The 24163-nt window shown below is 32.3% G+C and overlaps 4 protein-coding genes across 4 annotated transcripts; 2 read left to right on the top strand and 2 right to left on the bottom strand.

The window, feature by feature from the left end:
- Nucleotides 1-5967: 5967 nt before the first annotated feature.
- Nucleotides 5968-6888, top strand: LOC123225173. Its single transcript, XM_044649055.1, has 2 exons — nucleotides 5968-6161; nucleotides 6291-6888. The coding sequence occupies exons 1-2, from the start codon at nucleotides 6128-6130 to the stop codon at nucleotides 6746-6748; spliced, it is 492 nt and encodes a 163-aa protein (XP_044504990.1). The 5' UTR covers nucleotides 5968-6127; the 3' UTR covers nucleotides 6749-6888.
- A 1912-nt stretch (nucleotides 6889-8800) lies between these two features.
- On the bottom strand, nucleotides 8801-10654 carry LOC123225245 (protein OCTOPUS-like). The gene has a single exon (XM_044649162.1). The coding sequence runs from the start codon at nucleotides 10546-10548 to the stop codon at nucleotides 9007-9009; it is 1542 nt and encodes a 513-aa protein (XP_044505097.1). The 5' UTR covers nucleotides 10549-10654; the 3' UTR covers nucleotides 8801-9006.
- Nucleotides 10655-13510: 2856 nt separating this feature from the next.
- LOC123226007 (zinc finger CCCH domain-containing protein 49-like) lies at nucleotides 13511-17027 on the bottom strand. The gene is made up of 4 exons (XM_044650424.1): nucleotides 16635-17027; nucleotides 15785-16054; nucleotides 15108-15331; nucleotides 13511-14509 (listed from the first exon to the last, which is right to left on the bottom strand). Exons 1-4 carry the CDS (start codon nucleotides 16737-16739, stop codon nucleotides 13663-13665), a joined length of 1446 nt encoding a protein of 481 aa, XP_044506359.1. The 5' UTR covers nucleotides 16740-17027; the 3' UTR covers nucleotides 13511-13662.
- A 2941-nt stretch (nucleotides 17028-19968) lies between these two features.
- LOC123226574 lies at nucleotides 19969-23777 on the top strand. The gene is made up of 7 exons (XM_044651119.1): nucleotides 19969-20074; nucleotides 20497-20606; nucleotides 20723-20828; nucleotides 21014-21063; nucleotides 21157-21324; nucleotides 22334-22550; nucleotides 23272-23777. The coding sequence occupies exons 1-6, from the start codon at nucleotides 20008-20010 to the stop codon at nucleotides 22520-22522; spliced, it is 690 nt and encodes a 229-aa protein (XP_044507054.1). The 5' UTR covers nucleotides 19969-20007; the 3' UTR covers nucleotides 22523-22550; nucleotides 23272-23777.
- The last annotated feature ends 386 nt before the right edge of the window (nucleotides 23778-24163 follow it).

Genomic DNA, 24163 nt, shown 5'->3' with positions numbered 1-24163 from the left:
TCAATAGAAAAACAATCATTTTGTGGCAACTACCCCTATATAATTTTCCATATTCAATAATGTAGGTGTCACTTTCTACTCATCAATGATTAATAATAATAAACAAATACTATTAAATAATGGAATTAATTTAAATTATAAATAAAATAAAATTTAATCATAAATAATTCATATACATTTATATTTATTATTAAAATTATATAATTTTATTTTTTTTATTATATGAAATTCTTAACTATCAAGTGATATTTTTCAACTCTTCTCAAGTATTTAATTTTAACTATAGTCTTTTAATATTTCTTAATTCTTTGATAAAGTATTTTTAGCTATATATTTGTTATGAACTCTATAAGAGATGAAAAGGGTTAACTACTAAAATAAATTATAGGTTATTACCAATAACGAATCTAAAAATACTATATAAAAATATTTGAATTGTATAAAAGTAAAAATATATGAGCTCAATTAATAAATGGTGAAATCTAAGAATGGTCGATATCACATTATCTTTATTTATTTTTTATCTATAAAACTTTTGTTCGAACGTAAAATAATATTTTCTTAGTGTATTTTAATAAAGTGTATATGTTTCTTAATTATCAATTAAAAAAGTGCAAGATGTAAAATTTTAATGAGATGATGTAAATATATAAGAGATAGTTTAATAAGTAGGAAAGCAAAAAGTTTGGGCCCCTTTAAGTGGCATCACATCTCATGAGATAATAAAGGCAATAATATTAAGATTAGGAGGAATCAAATTATAGGTACATAATCGTACTTTAATACTTAATAAATTACCATTCCCATGCCTACACGTGTTTGAATTTGATTTCTAGTAAAATTATCATATTTTTATAAACAATTGGCAATATTATTTTTTTGAAAAATTATTTAATTTTCAAAATGAAATTTGTGTTTTTATTATATAATTTTTAATTTTAATATATTTATATCCTCGAAAAAAGATGAGAATGAGTCAAACTAGAGGATAAATACCCAAATTCTCATTTTTGTTCTTGAAGAAACAAAATTTTCCCCTTCTTTATCTTTACTTTCTCTTAAGAAATTTTTTTTTTCTCTTTTTATTTTTATTAAAAATAAAAAAATATTAATATATATTTATAATAAATCAAAATTTCTAAAATTAATTTAATATTTAAGAATTTAAGAGATAGATAAAAATAAACGAGTTAGAAAAAAGACTAATTAAAAATATTTTTATTTTTATTTTTAATTATAAGGATTTTAATATCCTTATTCACTAATTGATCAAAAGAATTTTCTCCCAATTCAAGAGAGGATAGACTTAAGACTCGATTTGGAGGGCGAATCGTCATCCCTGCCTTGGGGAAAAAAGCAGGGGTCTCGGGGGTCCTTTCAACAAGCGTGAATTGGCTACATTTCCATATATAATTTTGATAATTGTTATACTATTAATGACGTCACATCAGTTATAAATAGGCAAGATTATCTAATTCTAACCTTCAAAAGCAAAAATATTAACAAATTATATTTTTTTTTTAGCATGATTGAGATCCCTCTCAGATGAAGCATAAGAAATGTGAAATTAAAATGAATTGGGTGTTGAGCTAGGCAAGATGCTGACATTATAGTAAGGCCAAAGGACTTGTTCTTATCCAAGATTGATATAATTTTTAAATTTTATTTGTTAAAATTTAAAAACTTAAACTCGTATATATAAGTTAAATTTTATTAAAATTTTCAAATAAAATTAAGGGTAAAAATAATAAATTTTATCTCATTTTTTCTGTCAGATTTTGAAAACTAATCACTTTATCCCCTTATATTTACGTTTTTTTTTCTCCTCTCTTTGATCACCACCTATCGCTGATGACTTCCTTTTTTTTCCTTTGTTTGGCTAGTCGTCTCTCACCATTGAAATAGCTGGCTGATGCAAGGTGTGATGAAGAGACTCAAATCTCTTTGTCGCATGACAAAGTGATAAAAAGAACCAGATCTCTTCATTGCATTATGAAGTGATGAAGAAACCCAGATATCTTCATCACACTGTGTGTCAACAACCATTTTGACAGTAAGAGACAATCGATCAAATAGAGAAAAAGGAGGAAGTTTTCAAAGACCAATGACGGCTAGAGAGAGGAAAAAAGAAAAACTTAGGTACGAGAGAAAATAATTAATTTTTATAACTGAAAATATTTAGGTAATGATGAAGTTGTTAATTTTCAATTTTTTTAAAGGGGAGAAATGAGATAAAATTATATATTTTTTAATAATATTATTAAAATAATAGTTTTAACTAAAAATTTTAATAAAATCTTGTTTATAGATAAAACTTCAAATTTTTAAAAATTAATAAATATAAATTTTAAATTACATCAAATCTTGGGTGGGAACAAACCTTTCGGTCTTATAATAATAATAATGAAATGGCCACCCACCACCGCCAATTTTATTTCCATAGATGGAAAGATTCCTTTTATGTTTGTTCTTATTTAAGTCCAAAAAAGTTAATGGTCATTTACGCCTGCGTTGTGTCTGTATTTGTTTTCATTTTTGCGTGAATCTTGTGCGCGCGTGCAACTTCCTAGCCTACCTTTTTCAAAAGGCCGAAAGACATGTTCCCACTGAGCTTAGATTCAAATCCAATCTCCCCAGTTAATTATTAAAAATTTAATTTTTTTTTATAAATTATTAAAATCATCAAAAATAATTAATTTTAGAAATAAAGTTTTTATTTAATTAATAATATATTAAAATAATAAAATATTATCTATTTTCTCTATAAATTTACAAAATTAATAATTTTTCCCTCAGATCAAATTTTAAAATCTTACATATTTCTTTTTAAGGTTTATAGTTTTTCTCTTTTTCTTTTTTGACACTAGAACTGATCTGTTTCTCTCTCTTCCCATTTTTTGACACCTCTCTAATGTTTTTCTTCACTATAAATTCTTTTCATCATCGGGTGAAGACAATTTGACTTCTTTTAAGGATAAAGATGATTCACAGTGGGAAGAAGATACTAGAGAGATATCGTAAAAAGGGAAGAGAGAGCGAAGCCTGTTGGTTTCAACATAAAAAAAGAGAGGAAAAAAATATACAATTTAAAAGTTTAATTTTGAGAGAAAATTATTAATTTTTTAAATTTAAGAAAAAAATAGATAATGTTTTATTATTTCTAATATATTATTAGTTAAATAATAATTTTATCTTAAAAGTAATTTTAATATTTTATAGGTAAAAATTTAAATTTTTGATAGTTAACGGACTAAAGGGGGTTTGCATCAAACCTTGGGGAAAAAGGGAAGGGACATTTGGGCTTTTCAAAATTACAATAATCCTTTCACAAAGATTAGATACCGACGTCAGTTGATTTTTTATTAAGAGTAAACTATTTTTTTTTATTATTATTTAACCTTAACTTTTTATATTTTATTATTATTTTTATTCTAACTTTATCCTGGTATTCATCCACGATTTCGCCCTTACGTGTAATTATAAAAGAAATAATAAAATTATATATTATTATATAATTATGTATTTTAATTTAAAATCAATTAATTATATAATATAGGGATATAAATAATTTAATTTGAGGGGGTTTGAGAAACTTTTTGAAATAAATTTAAAAAATAATTTAAAAAATTTCTAACTGAATCTAATTAAAAAATATGATTTATTCTAGTTTGGACTACAATTTAAACTTTTTAAAATCATTTACTTCTCCCTCCCTCCTCTCTCTCTCTCTCTCTATATATATAAAAAATTTAGTGAAATAAATTAAATTATATATATGAAATTATGGGTTTCTAAAAGAGTAATGTTATGTGTACTTATTTTTTGTACACAATTCATATACACAGTGATGTGTCATCATGTAATTAGATGATTTTAAAACATGTGTCATCATATGATAAAGAAACATCTAATCACATGATAATACCTCATTTGTGTACATAAATTATGTACCAAAAATGAGTATACATAGTTTTATTGTTTCTAAAAATATAATATAAACATGTAAAATAAATATGAAATATAGATATAAAACATATGTAAAAAAATAATAAAATAAATATAAAAAAACAAGTTATATATCTAATTATTTATTAAAAAATTCTATAAAATATAATTATATATATTTCAAAAAAAATATGGTTTATAATTAGGTTTAGTTTAAAAATCACTCAAACTGTATCTCAAATTGAAAAAACGGTTTAAAAAATTTTCAATACAAATTAAATCAAATAATAATTTTTAAGTAATTTGGTTCGATTTTACTATTTAAACCTAACTATACACAACCCTAATATGATAATATGTTATTATTTATGTATAAAATTGTGTATATTATATATAAATATAATGGAAGTATGTGTACACTTTTTTATTAATTAATTTTGATATACAAATGGTCTGTCATATTATAATTGAATTATTTTAAATTAAAAATAAATCAATATTTAATCATATAATGATATATCATTTATATATATATTGTGAGTGTATTGACATCAAACTAATACGGGTGTTATCTTTGTTTGAGGTTGCTCAAAGCAATTCTTTTCTATTTTTCACCCAATTTCTTTTCTGGGTTGTTTCTCCATCCCTTACCTTTCGTATGAGTGGAGTGTTGGGCCTTCGTTGATCCACACTTGGGAAGATCAGTGGGTGGTGGCAAAAGTGATTGATTGGGGCCTTTCCCATTGTCCACTACAAATACAAATGATCAGTAATTGTTCACAGGAGATAAATTTATGTCAGTTCTATTCAAATCAGTTAATACAACTTCTCTTTCTTTCTTTCTTTCTTGCTTTGTGGTTTACCTTTCGCATTCTTCTCCTTCGTTTATTTAATGAACTTCAGTTCATTTATTTAATAAATTAAATTTCTTTTATTGAAGTGAACAAATTCAGTTTCACTTAGGTGTTACACTTCAAATTAAAAAGCTTGCTACTATTACTTATAAGAGTAACGATAATGAAAAATTTTTATATAAAGTGTCGGAAAGATCGAATTTATTAAGCTTAATGTTTAAGTGAATGACAATTACAAATAACTTAAATTTAATTCTTCCTAAAATTGATGATGCTAAGGAATTTAAGAAATTTGTGAAAGAGTGTTCTTCAAATTGCTGATAAATTATTTGTTAGTATATTAATGAGTACTTTGACTTCTATGAAACATGATGGTTCCCTGTATGATGCATGAGCATGTTCTTGAGATAGCAAGCTTAACAGTAAAATTAAAGACTTTTGACATATATTGATCGATAGTATTTTCTTAAAATTTAAAAGAAGTGATGGTATTATTAAACTTAAAATACTATTGTCAGAAGTATTTTTTAAATCCTTATATTGATTTTTTTAAATTTACATATTATTTGCTCCTTTTACGATTCTTTCTAGCTTGTATTCCCTTGAATAAGCATACTAGTAAATTCATTAACCTTTCACTAATTCTTTATAATATTGTAATTTATTTGAAATGATACACATTGTTCAAAGTCAAGGAATTATGTATAAATTTTACTAAGTATTTGAATTTACAATTTGAATTTACATATCAAATTATCACAAGATAACTGAACCTTCTATAAGGGAACATATAATCCTTATTAAATATCCTAGAGCTTTTTTAATAGTTTTTCAGTGATCCAAACTTGAATTACTTTAATAACTACCCAACAATCCAATAGAAAAACTGATGTTTAGTCTGATGGAAGTCTCAACATTCTTTTATGGAGAGGCACCAGACACCATGACTCATGAGAAACCTTAGCTCGGCTCTCTCTTTGACAGGAATGCATTTGGGAACTACTTGAGCTCTTCGATTGTGACAATTGTGACCCATTTAAGTATTAGATATGGGAAGCTTGGATGGTGGTGGTCACCTTGATTTCTTCTTCTGGGTGTTTGGCAGTGCTCAATTATTATAAGTGGAAATTGTATTAAAGTATGTTTTTTTTTTTAACAAAAAGGTCATCGGCCCAAAATTTCAAGATAGCGGCCCAAATCTTGATCAACCAACAACCTGTCATATTGCGTGTCGTAAAACGCTAAAGCCAGTGGGCGGAATTTGGCCGCAATCCTCATCAAGCCATCGTACACACATATTTGATCAACAAACTTCATCTCCATGCAAGATGGTTCGCAGGGGGCATCAAGAAGCCAAGACAGGTAAAACCCAGAACGCAACAGTCTCGAATATTTCACATAATATCTCTTATATGCATTGTTTTAGATTAAGAATTGGCCTCCCAAATGTTCGATAAAATGTCTGAATAAAAAACTGTGAAACATTTTCAGGTATTCAGTTGCTGAAATCATACTTTTCTGATAAGTATTTGAGGAAAATAGGCGTAGGCAGAGAAGACCGTTACTTCTGGAAGCAAGTTGGGAGGGCTTTGCTATGCACCTACGCGATATTTGGTGCTATTTGGTTGTATAACGAGACTTCACCGCTGGGTTGGTGGACTCTGAAGCCTAGACCAAAGGAAGAGAAGGAGCTAGCCCATCTCTACGAGAGGGTGCCGTATCCGTACCCAGGTGACACAGAAGCAATGGAGGAGTTTATAAAAAAGGGTGGCATGATTGGCTCTGTTTTTGGACCTAAAGGAAACGTTCTATCTGATGGAGGAGAAGTGAGTAACTATCAAACGCTGTTGCAGGACCAGAAGTTTGATCATGAAGTTCAAAAATTATGGTTCAGGATGAGGAATGAGGTCATTCAAGAGCTTCAAGAGCAGGGATATGATGTTGAATGAGTGTTTTTTGATTCTATGATTTGAATGAATTCCCTTTGTGTTAGATTTTAGAGGGCTCATGAGTTGACAATTTGGTTTCAAGTTCTAGTTTATCATGAACAATACAGAAGAGAAATAAATCTTTGTTGTTGCAGTACAAACATTCCTCTTCTTCCAAAATTAAATCATTCGACTAATTTGAATACAAAATCTGCAGCTGGGAATTTATTGTGTGCTTATTATTGCCAACTTGATTTCTTGGAATTGGATAGCCATGAGTTCAATTTTGAAATATCACTGGAAGGAATTTAAACTCTTACTGGAATCCCCTCCATTGCTATTTGAGCTACCTCTAGGGGCTAATTGCACATGGGTCTGTTATTGCAAGTAAAGAAAACTGAAGTCAAAACTGCATCTCTGTATGTTACCATTTATGAAGGGTAGAGAAAAGACGCCACTTCAGGGAGCAGTAGGGATCCTATGCTCAAATTTCTATTGAATTGTTTCAGACAAGCAATAAAATAATTATTCAGCCAACAAGCAATTATTGGCAAATTGTCCCCGGAGGTCTTAAAGGATCCAATGTCAGAACTTACAGAAAGCCTAATAACAGCTAAAAGTAAACCTTAGCAGTAATAAAGTGAAGTAATCGTGGCAGGTTCTTGCTGAAATTACTAGGAGCCATGAATAATGAAGACAGTAGCCGAGAAACACAGTGCCGTCGCCATTAATACGCAGCAACTTAAATGTTTCAATTCAAGTTCTGTCGCAATTCAATTAATTCCAATAATTCCCATATAATTCTATTTCCTTCAGCCTTTATATGCACAATGCTATAAATCACCCGAAAAGCACACGGCGAGAGTTAATCGTTGAAAGCTAACATGCCTTGGAAGAAGAAAAGCTCCTAAGACAATAGATTGGAAGTTTTAATGGTATGCGGCTGGCCCTCCAGACACAAGTACCACGATCAATGGAGGGACCTGGCTAAAAGTATGAATATAAACCAACACACACTTCGCAAAAGCATAAATTGTAACATTCCTTATCCAATAATTCAATTCATTATTATTGTTTATTTTACAGACATAATCCATTTGTGCTCATAGGCTATTTAACCTATCTTATTTTATCTTCAAGCAACACATTCATGCCCAAATTCTATTTTGGATACACAGTTAATCATAATTTTGTTTTTGGATGTGCTTCTTGACAGCTTTAAGTAACTTAGCATCTCTAAACTATATGAAATACACATTCATGTTCCATATTTTACTGATATAGGATTTACCTAGGGGTCTAACATTAATTTTTTTATTTCTCAAAGTAAGAAATTAAAATGGGGTTTATGATATGAGCTAATTTCGAAGTTATGAAACTCAGCATCAGCTAGTTAGCGTGGCAGTCCTGACAGAAACTGATCAGCCCACAATATATATGAAGTTATGAACAACACACTGATAAGCCTGAAAGAATAAACAACAAAATGCACTTCCTTTAAGTTCAACAAAAGAGATAACAGACAGTTAAATATAATGCTTCTTATGAGTACTGCAATATTACAACTACACACATTCATCTACGAAACAGCTTTAATTAGTTGGTCTGGAAACAAAAAAGGATTGCTTGGTACAGATTCTGCAACTTGTGAAAACAAAGTGCTGAGACATACAAGTTATCTTGATATTGCATCACTGACGAACCCAGAAGATTTTTTATGAAACCCTTACAAGGACGATCACATTCTGGAAATGCCGATACAGGATTACATAAAAAAAGTATGAATTGCTATGCATAAAAGCTTGACAATTATGTTCTACTATGTTCCATGGTAAGGCCAACCTGCACTACCACCACTAATACTATCCCAGAACCCAATTTGCATCTTACAATTAGTTCAAGCGATCATGCCCTACTGGTGATTTCAGAATTCAAAAACAACTTTCAGAAAAATTACAATTGCCTATGATATGACTACCCAGCTAGTTAATAATATGGTACACAAATGAGCCTAAAATCTCATTTTTGCAGGTGCCAAGCTTCATGGCGAAAAAACTGAAAAATATCATCAACTAAACCAGAAAATTTGAACTGCATGGTTATTACTTATTATAGAAGATGTTAAACATAAGAAGGAAGACAATATGATATGCTATCCTATTTATCCATTAAACAAAAGAGGAATTGGCATATGCATATCTTTACAACAACAAAATTTTCCATTGAAGAACAAGTGATGAACCTTTACAAGCCATTCATGGTCATAGATTGTGAATTCTTTACCTATTTCTTCCAGATTTGTTTCTCCTGTAACTCCTCACAGGTGTCAAGTAGAACCTTAATAAGCCATTATCAAGGTTGTTAGGAGAAAAGGCGCTACTCCTGTTCCTCTGCAGCAGAATTTCATCTCTTCTCCTCCCACCATTGTCTTTAGCTTCAACACCATCCACCTTCAAAGGGCTCGTAGCACCAACACTATAACTCCGAATAAGCTTCTCACTAATTGTTCCATTTGGTTCTCCATTCGCCACTCTTTTAATCTTTTGCAATGACATAGCTAATGCTCCATCAACCACACGATGCACATTCCTTTCATCTCCACATTTACTTTCGCTTCTCTTCTGTATTAAACCCCACATATTCCACACGTTGAGCCACCTCAATGACTTCTTAAAATTAAACCCCTTTTGACCCACCTCGGCATCGTTATAACCAACATGCTTCGACTCAGATTCAACGCACTCTGCTCGGTATTCTTTAATCGAATACCAATTCGAATCCCTAAGCTCTTTCTCCGTAACCAACAACTTGGCTCCATGAAACAAACCAACAGTTTTAGGAGACACCTTGGCGTTTGATATCAAATTATCCTCATCAACATCAACAAAGCTCGCTCTTTTACCCGAACTACATCTATCAAAACTCCTCCTTCGCCTATGAATATTCAAAGGCTCTCCATAATAATCTCTAGTTTGCTCAGATCCACCCGGATTATCCTTATCTCCCTCGTTCCCCGAACCACCCTTCTCTTCAACAACCGCCATTGGCGTTATTAATCTCGAGTTGGCTTTCCCTATCAAACAGCCATCCCAAGAAGCTCTGGGTTCCTCAAACGAGTACCTCAAATTATTATCAACAGATAATCTCAGATCAGTGTCGCAAGATCTTCTTCCGAAATCTCCGTACAACCCAATCTCGGACTGAGTCTCTGTCTCTGCTGTTGGTCTCTCATTGCCCTTATTATTATTATTATTATAATTGTCTTCTTCATGGCTCTGTTTCTTTTTCTTTCGTCGCATTTGTTTCTGCTTCCAATTTAGTAACTTCTTGCTAAAAACCGAAGCCGTCTCCCAGAAAACACTCACGTGACTCTTCTTGCGTTCAAGCTCGAGATCTATGAACTCCTTCATTGACTTGAGCTCGCCCGCATTTTCATCTTCAATCAACGCATCACAAACTATAATCTCTTCCTCCTCCTCTTCTTCTTCTTTTAACGTGGGTCCCGCGCCTATGTGGCCGTAGATTTTCTTGTTATTTAATTGGTCGTCTATATTGAAAAGGTTGGAGAGCGTATTGCGGGGCCCCACGTCGCAGGATTTGCGGCGGGGCTCGGAGGCGGAAGCGAAGACAGGGGCTGCATTTGGGTCGGAGGAGGAGTAAGATTTGGTACGGCGAATGTGAGGACGAGCGGTGGCGGAGGAATCAATGCTAGAGAGGCGTTCACAGAGACACGTGGCGCAGAAGCCAGTAACAGGCTTGGTGGTGGGGTGGCGGTGGCACGTGGTGTAAGGGTGGTGAGTTTGCTGTGGCTGGAGAGTCATCGCTGGTGCTGGTGGTGGTAGTGAAGAGTAAGTTGAAGCGGGGTCATGCCATTTGTAGAGAGAACGAAGGAGACGAGTAGATAAGAGGAGAGAAGAATTTACGAGTGTTTTCGGAAAAACCCCGCTTAAACCTGATTAATAAATAAACATAATTAATTTCTTAGCCTACGTGTCACTTGTATTTTCACTATTATTTATTTATTTATTTATTGTGAAAAAGGCCTAAAACGTGATTTATTTTTCTGAAATAAAATAAATGATGAAAATTTATCAAAATCTTTACAGTTGTTTCCAGATTGAAATTCGTACAGCGCACCGTTTTAAATAATTATCATGTAAAAAAATTTTTAAAACTTTCTTGTTTCATTCATCGTTATAAAATCTTTAAACATGAAATATATTAATCTTTTTTCTTAGAGTTGTGGTGGTAGATTGAAGTAAAGAATAAAACGTAAGACGTGATTATCAGTATTTTATGATATATAATATATATTTTATAATATAATATAAAATATATTAAATTAAAATAATATAATAACGTAATATAATATAATATATAATAAAAATATATATGAGAAATTTTTTTTTTAAATTGTTTGTGATATTTTTTAAAATAATGATATTTAAATTAGAAATTTTGTATTATTTTATTTTTAAAAGATGTATCTCATTATACTAAAAAATTAAGTTTTCAATATATGATACGATATACGATTCAATTACTATGATGTAGAGAGTTAGATAAAAATAATAATTAAAATTAGGGTCACAGTAATATATCAAATTAAAATTAGAAGCAAAATCACCCTTTTGACCACTCTACTCAGTTTGATTTAATTAGAATTCATTTAGCTCATATATGAGTCGAGTTTGAGTTAGGAGAATTGGCTTACTTTTTAAACCGAATAAAGTTTGAGTTAGAGAGAATTTAACTCGATTTGACTCATGAATTAAAAAATAATTTAATTCGATTCAAATTTAGCTGTGGTTTGATTCAGATTATATCAAACAATTATCAAAACGATATTATTTTATTTATTATTGGATTAAATAACATCGATTTATTGATAAATTGTGAACTAGATCTATAAATCTGAGTATAAACTCAAATTAAATTAAATTGAATAATTTTTTATTCAAATCGAATGAGTTATCTTTAATGTTGACTCGATAAATTTGAATCAAATTTAAACTAGACTATCTTTATTCAAATAAAATTCCAACTAAAAAGTGTTTTGATTGACTAAACTTAATTCATGTCCGTTCTTATGTTAGTATTATTATGGGGCAAATCAATAATAGTAGTAAATAATAAAGGGAAATGGAGAGAACATCCTAGTGGTTTTGGGAAGCCCATTATTTGGAAATGTGGGGAGACCAAAGATGCGCTAAAATACAATAGAGTCTGCTCCTTGGGGTGTGTCCAAAAAAGTTTAAGTCAACTCCGCTAAGGACACAACATTTGCCTTTAAAAAACCCACCATTTTCTTCATTCTTTCCTAGAAAGTTTACTTTAATTGAAACACGAGGCATTGTTTTTTGAATTATGAGCCTCTTTTTAGATTATTAATTATTTTCCTAGAAAAGAAAAGAAAAGAAAATCAATATTTTATCATTATACTACATCTATTTATTGAAAATGGACGGATCATGACCGAATAATTTAAATGATAAATACAAAAAATAATTATAAATTTTTCTATTAAAATTAGATTTTTAATTTATTATTTTAATAATTATAAGATTGATTATTAAATTTAAAATTTATTTAATATTGAATACAAGTAAAATATATTAGAGTTAATAAAAAATTATAATAAAAAATTTTAAAAATTAAGATGATATTTTATATATAAAACTAAAAATTTATCAACATCTAGAGAGAGGTTAATGGTATTTTGTACATATCAAATTAAAAATGTTTAAAAGTCAAAGAGGTCATATGATTTCCTTTGACCCCATCTTGGTCCGCCTTTGCATACACCATCATCTCGTCACTCTCTCCCTCTCTTATTCTCTCTCATAACTCCCTCCTTGCATCTTGATCGCAGTTCAATTTGTTAAATAATTTGGTTTTTTTTTTTTTTTTGTGTTCTGTAAAATGAGAAAAAAATTCAGACGGTTAATCTTAAAGAAAAGTAAAAGCCAGAGTGACTAGGTCGAAATTCATGCATCATATATGGAAAAGGGCCGATCATGACTAAATCCCGACTCCTGCAGCTGCCACAAGGCATTCTCCTGGTCATTCCAATGATGGTTGCTTTTGATACTCCTGTGGCTCATGGTAGATTTTTTGGACGATGATGGATCTGAAAATAGCTTGATTTGATGGGCTTTATGCTGAATTTTTGGGTTGATTTTCTATGAATTTTGGGGTGGGTGTTAGCTTATAGTTTTTTGGGTGAAAGAAAGTTTGTACAGTCAGCACAGCGGGAAGGTTTCACATTTAACTAAATAATTACTAAAAAAATATATATTTAAAATTAAATTATTTCATGGTATGTTTCACAGTGGTATTATTTGTAGTATAGGTAAATTATTAAAATGGATTCTTATATTTCAATAGCGAATACAAATTTGCCCACTTAGTTTATGTAATTATTATATCTCTCAAAATAGAAGAGACCAAACAAAAATAAAAATTAAATTTTGACTAACCTAAGATTTTGAAGATATCATCTTGACAATCTAGTTTTACTTAAAAACTAGAAGATTTGTTCCGTGCAAAATGGGAAGTAGTTTATATGATTCATCCCATCCATGAACAGACTAGAATAGGGTCGAGAGAAAAAGGGAAAACAACCTTTGAAAAACTTTTACAAGGCTTCAATCAAACTGAAACAGGAAACTAAAAGCAGCTAGCATAGTTGCAAGCATGGTTTGTAAAACAAAAGAATATTTCCTGAAAAAGTCCATCGCTAAGTCTCAAAACTAAAGAAATTATCCATCAGGAACTACAGGATACCGGCAAAGAACTTGTTAATATTCTGGTAAAATGCACATGTAGAAGCAACAAAATATTTGACTGCAGAACAATAGCCAGTTTAAGAGTCAACCGACCAGAAATTACATTACATAAGAGCTGGAAGCAAAGCTCTGTGGGATATGTTTTCATTACTGCGATGATCCCTGTGGTGCAGGAGCTCCTGAAGGGGTTGATGTTGAGGGTGCAGATTCTGATGGTGGGGGTGCAGGCCAAGGGGGAGCAGATTGCTGATACTGCTGTGTCATTGGTGGGGCATTTGGCTGGGCCATTGATGACTGATATGGAGGGTAATGTTGATATGGTGCCACTGGAGGCATGTATCCATAAGGGGGATAAAGATGTTGGTGGTATTGCCCATGAGGAGGCGGAATGGGTGGATAATTATAATGCTGTCCTTGTTGCTGCTTCTCTGGACCGGACTTGGTCTCCCCTTCTCCAGATGGAACAAGTGCACCCATTCTTTGAGGATCCATGGATGGATAATAGGCTCTTTCCTGCTGAGGTGGAGGAGGAATATTAAAGTAAGGCGTTGGTGCAGCTTGGTCCTGAGTACCAGGCTGTTGATATTGATTTTGCTGCTGAGATATAAGTGAACGGGGCAACATCCCACTATGAGCCACAGCCTGCTGCCTTGCTTCATCTGAACCTTCTGATTCAGGTCTTTGTGTCTGGGGTTTTCCCCACATCAGCTTCAGCCTCAGACCCTTTATAACTAGTTTGTTTGACAGCTCTTCAGCAGCCTTCTCTGCACCTTCTCGTGTTGTGTAGGTTACAAAAGCAAATGCTTTTTGTGGATGCATCTTTATGGATTCAATTTCACCATGGGCATAAAAGTTATCCCTCAGATCTTGTTCAGTGACCCTTGCATCAACTCCACCCACATAAAGAGTTTTGATGCTTTCATCCTCAGGGGGTTCCAGAGAAGGCATTTCGCCAGCCTTATTGAGTAGCTTTAGTGCAACTGGGTCATTCACTCTGCAAACATATTAGAGCAACAAAAGATAAAATGACATAAGTTTTAAAGAAAAATCACAACATTCTGCAATTTAGATATCACATGCTAGTTTGCTTAAAGAGTGTGTTCATGTTATTTCTTGTATGCATGGGATTCATACAGATTTAGCAGTAAACTTTTGAATCTTAGGCCTGCATCTCTACTACAGCACCCCAAAAAGTCAAGGCAAGGAGAGGCAGGAGGCAATATTTCTTTTTACTGATTTTTATAGGTTACCAATAAAGAGATAATGGTGCTAAGTGTCAAAACAAATAGGTTAGATAAAAAATTAAGACAGTCTCTTCCCTAAAAACATATACTACTTTCACTAATATAGAATACTGAAATAAAGCAAAGACTAGCATCAATGACAAGCTCCATACTAAAAGTTCTCGAAATTTTAGTTTACAACATGAGCAAAATCAGTCTGGCTCCCTTAATTTGAGAGGAAAAGGAATCAAATTGCATGAACTAGCAACAACTTTCCTCAAATTTGTTTTTAGTTATGATTTTGGATCATCTGACATTCTTTTAAATTATAAATCAATCAAATGGAGAGATAATCAACATTGCACTTACCCATAATAACGATCTTTAATATTTTGCTGCGACAACTCTCCAGTTATAGGCATTTCATGCCTATATGGGCACTCAGCACCTCTTGTGCATTCCCCACGAACATAAAAACTGCATACATGCGCTCTGTTGCGCTTGTAGTAAGGTTGTGTTCTTTGAAGCTTCAGGATGGTATCATTTGGACGTGCCTTCCCATATGAGGATTCATAGTCGATACCAGCCCTAGCCTGAAAGGGGCAATGATCAAATCAAATTCATAAAACGAGGAAATAGATTAGAGTGATAAAGCCATCAGAAATAATTTTCTTATTTACACAAGAAATTATAGGCCACAGTTGAAAAAATTAATAAGCATCTGCCATTAATTTAAGAATCCTACAGGGAGAGGAGAGTGGGGCAAACCAGTGAGCCATACTTTGAACTGCTTAGTTTTTGCAAAGTGCCCAATTTTTATTTTTTTAATCCCTTATATGTGTGTGTGTGCCCAATTTTTATTTTTTTAATCCCTTAATTGCATATGCAAACATAAATGAATCTAAATGCATACTGATCTATGCTATTGCCATCCATTCTCCGCTAGCCACTCAAATTAGAAGCATGCTGATACTTGTAGAGATTTAAAACATGTAAAAGGCTTCTATAAAATACTAAAACTAAATTTGACTTGTAAGTATACATACCCTCCGATCATGCTCCTCGGCAAAGAATTCCCTGTTCACGTCACTCTTCGGAATGGCGTCATTTGAATTGATGCTGAGAGCAGTATCACGAACCTGAACAGGCAATCCATATTCCAGATCCAGAAGACATACTTGACAAACATTTTTCAACTTACTGCATGTCTGGCAAATCTCACTCTTCTTAAACCTTGCATCACGACCAGGCCTCCACCTAAAAACCGTAAACGGCCGTGTGCAAATTTTACACTCCTTATCATAGTCTGCTTTTGTCTGCAATTGAAACCACTTCAAAGTTATCCAGTGGAAAACTTTAAAAACTGAGTTCATTTAAAGACAGAAGTGATTGAATAAATACTTATACACCCCCTCAAGCTTCTTTAAAAGCAAATATTGTACAGGCATGAAGAATTAAACGTTCCAAACAGAACTTGATATTGCTATTATCAGCCCAATATTAACCTTAATTACAATATTGCTATACAATATAGGTGAAAAGGTAAAAGCAATACAATACTAGAACAGGCTCGCACGCTAATACAACAAACTTGTAAGTTGCCCTAGACTTTCAAACTATTAAGGGTCAGAAATACGAAGCTGGCCTACAACAATACCGACCCAGTTCCGTTCTGTATAAAAATTATGCTCAGATTCTATTTTATTTCGTCATGGTGCCTCCAGCAACCTTGCCAAGATTGGCACCCAGATAACCTATCAGTTTCCCCCAACGTAATGATGCATATTATCTAATTCAAAATTTATCTGAAAATTAAAAAAAGAAAAAATCTACACACGAGAGGCAAAAGTTAACGCAAACCCTAAGAAAGAAATGAGATTGAGTAAAGCGTAATACCATTCGCACATACGGATTGTCGCCGAGACATGACTCACAGATGATAGGAAAGTCAGAACGTTCCCATCCATCAGCTTGGTGATCTCTCAAAAATCGGTGCGCCATCTGAAAATTAAGCTTCCCGCAATACTCTCTCCGTGTGCGCTTCCGAACTTGTGATTTCGACTTACAATTAGGAACTTAGGGTTTGACGCGAACCTTCTTACAGAAATCGAGTTATGCCAATTAGCTAGGCGATGGTTCCGTTCTTTCTGTAAATTAATAAAGGGCTGAGTCACCACCTGGCTTTGGAAACAGGTGAGTTTGCAAAGTCGAGGGCTGTTCAGACTTATAAGCGATTTTTTTTCACCCTCAATGCAAGAAGCTGAAACTACCCTCAACTTTAACGAAACTAAATACCCCCAAATGTGAGAATTATTATAACCGCCTAACCCCCAAAATTTGAGAACTATTAACCGCCCCACTAGAGATGTAAAAGGAGTCGGGTCAAGACCGACATGCGGCTCACCCAACCCCTATAATTTTGATGCAGCCAATGTTGGCCCAACACAAAAAAAAAGGGGTCGTGTCAGACCCATAGGCTTCCTGAATTGTGCCTCAAGCCATGCGATAAGGTCTACAGGCCAATTCGATATGATTTATTAAAAATATTAAAAAATAATATTTTAAAAATTATAATTTAATAGATTAATCTGTAAAAGTATGCAGGTTAGCCCTAGGTGCCTTGGGTCATCTCTAGACTTAGTAAAAAAAATAGGTACGATTTTTTAGATTTTTAAACCCATACTCATTTTGAACATGTACTTAAGAGTAATGAATTTTTGTAGGCAAGTCGGATATGCCTATAGTGTATCAATTTTTTTTTTTCTATTCATCTTCCTTAACATTAAACTTATAACACATCCAACATAAAATTCACATATTCTCCCATCTCTTAACAAGAAATAAACTTAAATCCACTCTAAAATTAAAAATTCATTGTGTTGAAGACAAATTTAAAGAATGTGAACACTAAACACTTTGTTATATATATTTGTTTCATATAGTTTCTTTAATATGAACAACATGACGAGCATTCTAAGGATGTAACTCATTCTGCTATTTACCCTTACTTGCTTACCTTCTCATTTTGCTTCCCGCAAGTCAACCTACTTGGAACGACTCATTCCTACTTAGAACAATTGTGCTTTTGGTATGAAAATACCAAATTCGATGGAACGATCATATTTCCCTTTTACAATGCTTCGAACAGTCGTTCCTTGTCTAGAACAACTCTATCCTAAACCTTTGTTGACTAGAATGCCCATTGTTCTTGTGATTGAAAAGATTGTTCCTTCAATCTTGAAACGCGAAGCAATTTTCAAATGTGACCTACAATTATTTAACATGAAATTCTTCAACAGAGGCCTGATCTTTAGGTACGGGTATGCCTTTGTAATATCAACAATGGTTCTTCTTTTACCAGTGGCAATCATCTCATGATTCATTTGCATTACTTCTTCCAAATATTTTAAGCTTTCTTGCATATAGATGTTTCGAAAGATACAGGTTGCATTTGTGAGGATCTTGTAATTCAAATTAATCGTTGTGTTTCTTGTGAAATGAACTTAGGTGAGGTTTGATAAGTGCAAGGTGTTTGTTTGAGAATCAACTCGATGACCAAAAATCAGAAAGAATCGTAGCTACAATATTTGCTTTTGTGTTTAACTCAGTTGCAACCTTTATATGAGGTTATTATCTTATGCACATCTTATTTATGATGTTTCCAAATGTATATGATAGTTAAAATTATTGTCAGGTTGGAAAAAACTTCTTGTGAATTTAAAAGGCCAAAGGACTATTTCACCCCCAAGTTTAAGTGATATCCCAAAGTCACACCAATGAGGTTTGAAAAACCTAAAATCTCATCAATCCGTTAAAAATCATAGTTATAGTTAGGGGTAAAATCGTCATTTAATAAAAATTTTAAAAATCTAAAGTTTTATTACATTTCCCCCATTAGCTTGAAAATCTCATAATTCAGCCCTCACCTAAAGTTTGAAAAATCAAAATTTTCTCCCTAGGATTTGCAAATCATGGTTGGAGTTGTCGGAGATGGCCATCTCCAGTGACGTTGGCTCTCCCTCCTGGCTCAACTTTCCCTGTCGATCACTTCTCAGCCACCGACATAGGCTATTTTCTTCGACGAAGATGACTATGGGTGGTCTCAGAAGACCACGTCATCTCCATTTGAGACCTCCGACAGTTGTCTTCGTCAGAGGAAATAACTTATGTTAATGGCTGGGAAGTGATCAACAGGGAGAGTCAATGCCACTGGAAACGACCATCTCTGACAACTCCGACCATAATTTTGATTTTTTAAACTTCAGGTGGGGGAAATTATGAGATTTTTAAGCTGAGGGAGCCAAAATAATAAAATTTTAGTTTTTTTTGTTAAAAGATGATTTTATCCTTAACCCTAACTGATATTTTTAATAGATAAATTAGATTTTAGGTTTTTCAAACTTTACGAATGTATCTTTATGATAGCACTTAAACTTAGATAGGAAATAGTCAATTGGCCAATTTAAAAATATTACAATAATATGTGATTGAAATTGATATAAACTCGCATTTTTATATTTAAAATATTATTTTTTTATCATTTATACTATTCTTTTAGAAGTTTTTTTATTCATAAAAACTTTTTGAAAACTATCCCTTTCTAAATAACTTCTTTTTTATTCTTTCCGAGACTGCTACCAAGGAAATAAATTTAATTTTGTTTGAAATTTGCAATTTTACAGTCTTTAAGGTTCATCATGTATAGTAATTCATTGAATGTAGCTGAGAAGGAGATTCTCTTTGAAATAAATTTACAAAATAATCTATTGGTTCCACGTGGCAGCCCAAAATGGCAGGAGAAGTCTTCAACAACTCAGGCACAAAAAACAAAGTTTCTCAATTGGTGGAGTAAGTAACGCACAATGTAATAAAGTCCACCTGCAAATAATCTTACCAAATAAATAAAGTGGTCTGTAGATTACAATCCATGTGGCAGCATGTAGGTGATCCAAACCCTGCTAAAGTTGGTTTTCGAGATTATGAATTTAGTTTTGTTGCATGAAGGCCTTTCATTTAGTTTCTCTAGCTACTCCAAAATTTTCACTTTGGAAAAACAAAAGCAAACGCATTTTCAATTTTGTTTATTTATTTTGTGTTTCAGAGGCTCTGCGTCAATCATGGGTGATTGGGATGCTCGTCAGATGTGAGTTTTTTTTTTTTTTAAATTTATGTGATGAATATTTGATGATAAGTTTTTTTTATTGTTATCATGATTATACTTTTTTGAAGGTTTGAACGGTATTTATTTGATTATCTGAGAAAAAATAACATGCATCAAACGGCAGAGATTTTTTTCAGGGAGGCCAATCTTACATTTGATCCTCGTATTCCTACTGGTAATATTACCTTATTTATTTTTTTTTTAAAGGAAAATAATTAATTCATTTTAAAGAATTTTATGTTATTTAGTTTTTTTATTGATTGGTTACCGCCGTTGAACGTTTGATCTGTAAATGTAACTAATTTTGATAATTAATGATAAATATTGTGAAAAGTTCATTATATTCTTGATGTTATTTCCTCCTTTGTGAACTTTAATTACTACTTTTTGGGGGAAATTTTGAAACACAAGTCTGTTGATATTGTTGATATTGTTATTGTAACCGAATGAATTTAGGGATTTACGATTTATAAAAGTAAAAAGATGATTTAATTGGTATTTTTTCCATCTTAATTAGCTGACTTGTGCTATCTCTTGTTTAGTTAGTTGGAAATTTCAAATTCCTTGATAAAAAAACTGTTTTTTTTTATTTGTTAGCAATAGATCTTCCTGAAGGGTTTTTGCATGAGTGGTGGTCATTTTTCTATGACGTGTATATATCACGGCAGCTGAAGGATTGCAGTTCCGAGGAGAGTCCGTCAAATATGGTGCTAGTTTTATAAGTCTTTTCATTTTATTTGGTGGTTCATATCTGTATAAGTCTAAACTCCACGACCTTTTTAGATGTAATTTGGTTGTGTTTTACTCTGTGTGCTGTAATTAGGATGAGCAAATGACTGAAGCTATGCAACAAATTGATCCTTCTCTGTCAGAACAGTATCTAATGAATGAACAAACAATTTCTGACTTGCTGGCCAGTGCTGATTCTGGTATGTTCCTTAGACCTGCATTAGCCGATTTTGTTCTATTAAAGTGGATCAGTAAGGACCTTTTGTATTATTTGATTGTCTTTTACTTTATCGATCATTGTAAGTTTGTGGTGTATATATGCGTAATCAGTAAGATGCTTTACACATAAAGCATTATATATTGTACTTAATCTTTATATATGCAGGGTTTGACACTGGGGTCAATGCAATGGAATCAATGACTTTCCCTTTAATAGTGAGTACCATTTTAAGATTCAATATTTTAAAATCCTGTGTAAGGAAATTTATGTGTTGCATGTTAAATTCTTTCTTCGATGTGTTAATGCAGGGAGCAGAGCAAATTCCCTTTGACATACAATCATTGTTGCATGAGGAAGATGTATTGACATCCACACCATTGTTGAATCTTCCTGGAAACCTTGTCAATTTAACTGCTCAAGAAGTAGACTATTCAGTTCTTGCAGCAGCAAGACAAGCTAATACTCCATCGGAAGAGGTACTGTCCTCCAAATTGATACTTATACAGGATTTGTATGAATACTTAGACGTGCAAATGTAATCTTGAGTACATGTATGCATTAACATGCTGTACATATTCACTTGCATTGAAATTAGGTAACTTGTTGCCATTAGTTGAGTAATAAACTTACCAAAGAACTTTGGTGGCCCTGTTTGATCCACTAATTAGAAGGATGATGAACTAATCCCTCCAGGATTTGGGAAATGCATCTTAACCTCAATTTGGTTGATAAAAAAACCATCATAAAGAGCTCAAGAACAAATCACTGTTCGCTCAGTATAGGCTACCATATAGAATCTATATATATTATGTCTAATCTATTCATTGTTGATGAGTAGATTCTCTTGGTAGGGAAAAAGAATATGGAGATATCTCCAATTGAATGTGAATCATTTTTTAATAGTGTTATTGGTTTGGTTCTCTTTGATTTGTTCTATCTTTCTAACACAAATGAAGTGATTGGCTGATAGCTATTTCTGCTCGAACCTTTGATTATCCCCAAAAGTAAAAGAAAAAATGCTAATAATTTTCTATCATAGAGTTAGTTTTTCATGAGGCATAACAGATTCATTAATTGGGACGTTATTATCATTTTCCTCAAAAAATGGTTGTTATGAGATGCTATGGTTGATTTCAATAATAAAGCAAACATGCTCTTTGGTATGTGTGTAAGTGAAAACGCATATTTTGTTGGTTTTTTAGTGTCTTTGTATCTAAATTATAGTTAATCTCACAGGACACCAATTATTTTAAGTTAGGCCACTAGAACCTGATTGTAGAAACATGACCTTGGTTTGTATAATCATTATAATGTGCCTGCAACTCCTCTGAATCAGTGATGTTTCTTTATGATGTTTTATTATTTCTTTTTTTATAATATCATGTGATCCTTTGAAGATATCCAAGTGAATATACAGTAAAGCTGGCCCATCCAAGCATGTAGTAACTATGATGCATCCTTGATATTGTGTTTCTTGTGGAGTAGAGTGCCAGAGATAGCATGAACACATATGACTCCATAATTGTAAACACCAGTCTTCTAGGAGAAGCTGATACTACTTTGGAAGGTTCCTTAACAAAACAGCATTCCTCAGATGATAATGTCAAATCAGCTTCTTCATATGCTAATGGTGTCAAGGGCAATGCACGTGCTGATTCCAGCAAGTTTCTATGATGTGCTACAACAGCAGATGGTTTGACAGGTATTTCCTTAATTAACTTCTCATGAGAATGCATTAATTGAATAAAAGTAAACCTTGTCTCTGCTCTGTGTTAAATATAGAAATTTGACTTATGTAGTAGAAGTAGTAGATGTAGACAATATATCAATACCTATCATTGGTGAAGATAGTTTATTATGGCGAAAAATAGGTTAAAGTGTAAGTGACAGACCAACTTTTCTCAAATACATGCCAAGTTTCGGAGGAAGGCCCTCTGTTATTTCCCTTTCTGTGTTTTCTTTCTCTCTCCTTTATAAGTTTTTTCTTTCTTTCTTTAAAATTAGAGGTGATTTACTTTGAGTACTAAATCTTCTATATATAAACTTTGTGGTATATTACTTCTTATCTATGCTTTAGTTTAATTGACTTCTTCTGAGCTTGAGCTTCTCAGATGCAGCTATCCTTTCAATTTAGTTGTTCATAGTAAATTGCTAATAGACATCAGTACTGAACAAAAGCTGTAAGTTATCTGGGGTTTTCAAAATGGACCATTTCTGTGATCCATAAAGTAATAATCAGCCTGGAAAGAAAATGATTATAATGAATGATTCTCTCCCATTGGTATACTTCCAGGCACAGGGCCTTATGTATTATGAGTTGATACTAACATTTTTTTATTGGACTTCAAATTTGATTTAGTTTTCTCAGTTCTATAATGTGATAAACTTCGCATTGGGGTCTAATTATGGAATTTTCTTCGCAGTCCATCAAGTTGTGCAATCCAAAAAAGAAGGGTAAATCAATAATTGATTCGAACACAGGATGGTTTAATGTCTGCATTAACAGGTTCCTTGTGCCAAAAGTTTGCTTGGGTGGGACTTGATCAATATATGAGGCTACAGATATTATTCTTCGTCATAAATATGTTGGTAGTTTCCAGTTTCAGTATGTAGATACTGGTTAATGGCCTTTGACAGCCATTTTATTTTATTTCTTCCAACTCTTTAATAGGGATTATGGGTTGCTTATTTGCATTCACTTCACTTACAAGTCATAAATGGCCCCAACTAGACATAAATCTTTTATGGAGAGGCAAAAGTTAGTGTGAAAATAGGTTTTACTTCTTTTTGTACCTTTTTAGGTCAATGGATATTGTGAGGTGATCAGTTATACTACAATCGAACCTTTGAATTTTATCAAAATTCTGAATTTTGTTTGGAGTACTACATTCTCTTGTTAGGCATGGGTGTTGCAATAGTTTAAGCACAAACATGGAATCGGAAGTCCTCAAAGCAGATACTAGCTTATATCTGCAAAGAGAACATATATTTTAATCTTTATACTGATTGGATTACAATATGCAGTTAATTAGTAATAAATTGATTTTTAGGTAGATCTTGGAACATTTGTTTGTTCATTAATTAAGAAAATTTACTCAAATATAACTCTGTCACATATGTTGACTTTTAATTTAGGCTTTAAAAAAGTTATGTGTCAAGAAGTAGGTTATGAATTATAATTTCAGATATGCCTCTTTGATTGCAAAAGAGCTTTTGCAAATAGTAGTGATAGCTTGATATTTGATGAACTCAGTGTTGAAACATAAAAATTCACATACGGATGCAAAACTTATTTCTAAAAATCAGGATGAAAGT

The sequence above is a fragment of the Mangifera indica genome, chromosome 9, assembly GCF_011075055.1.
Source record: "Mangifera indica cultivar Alphonso chromosome 9, CATAS_Mindica_2.1, whole genome shotgun sequence".
Classification (NCBI taxonomy): domain Eukaryota; kingdom Viridiplantae; phylum Streptophyta; class Magnoliopsida; order Sapindales; family Anacardiaceae; genus Mangifera; species Mangifera indica.
This window is presented reverse-complemented; position numbering and strand designations above follow the sequence as displayed.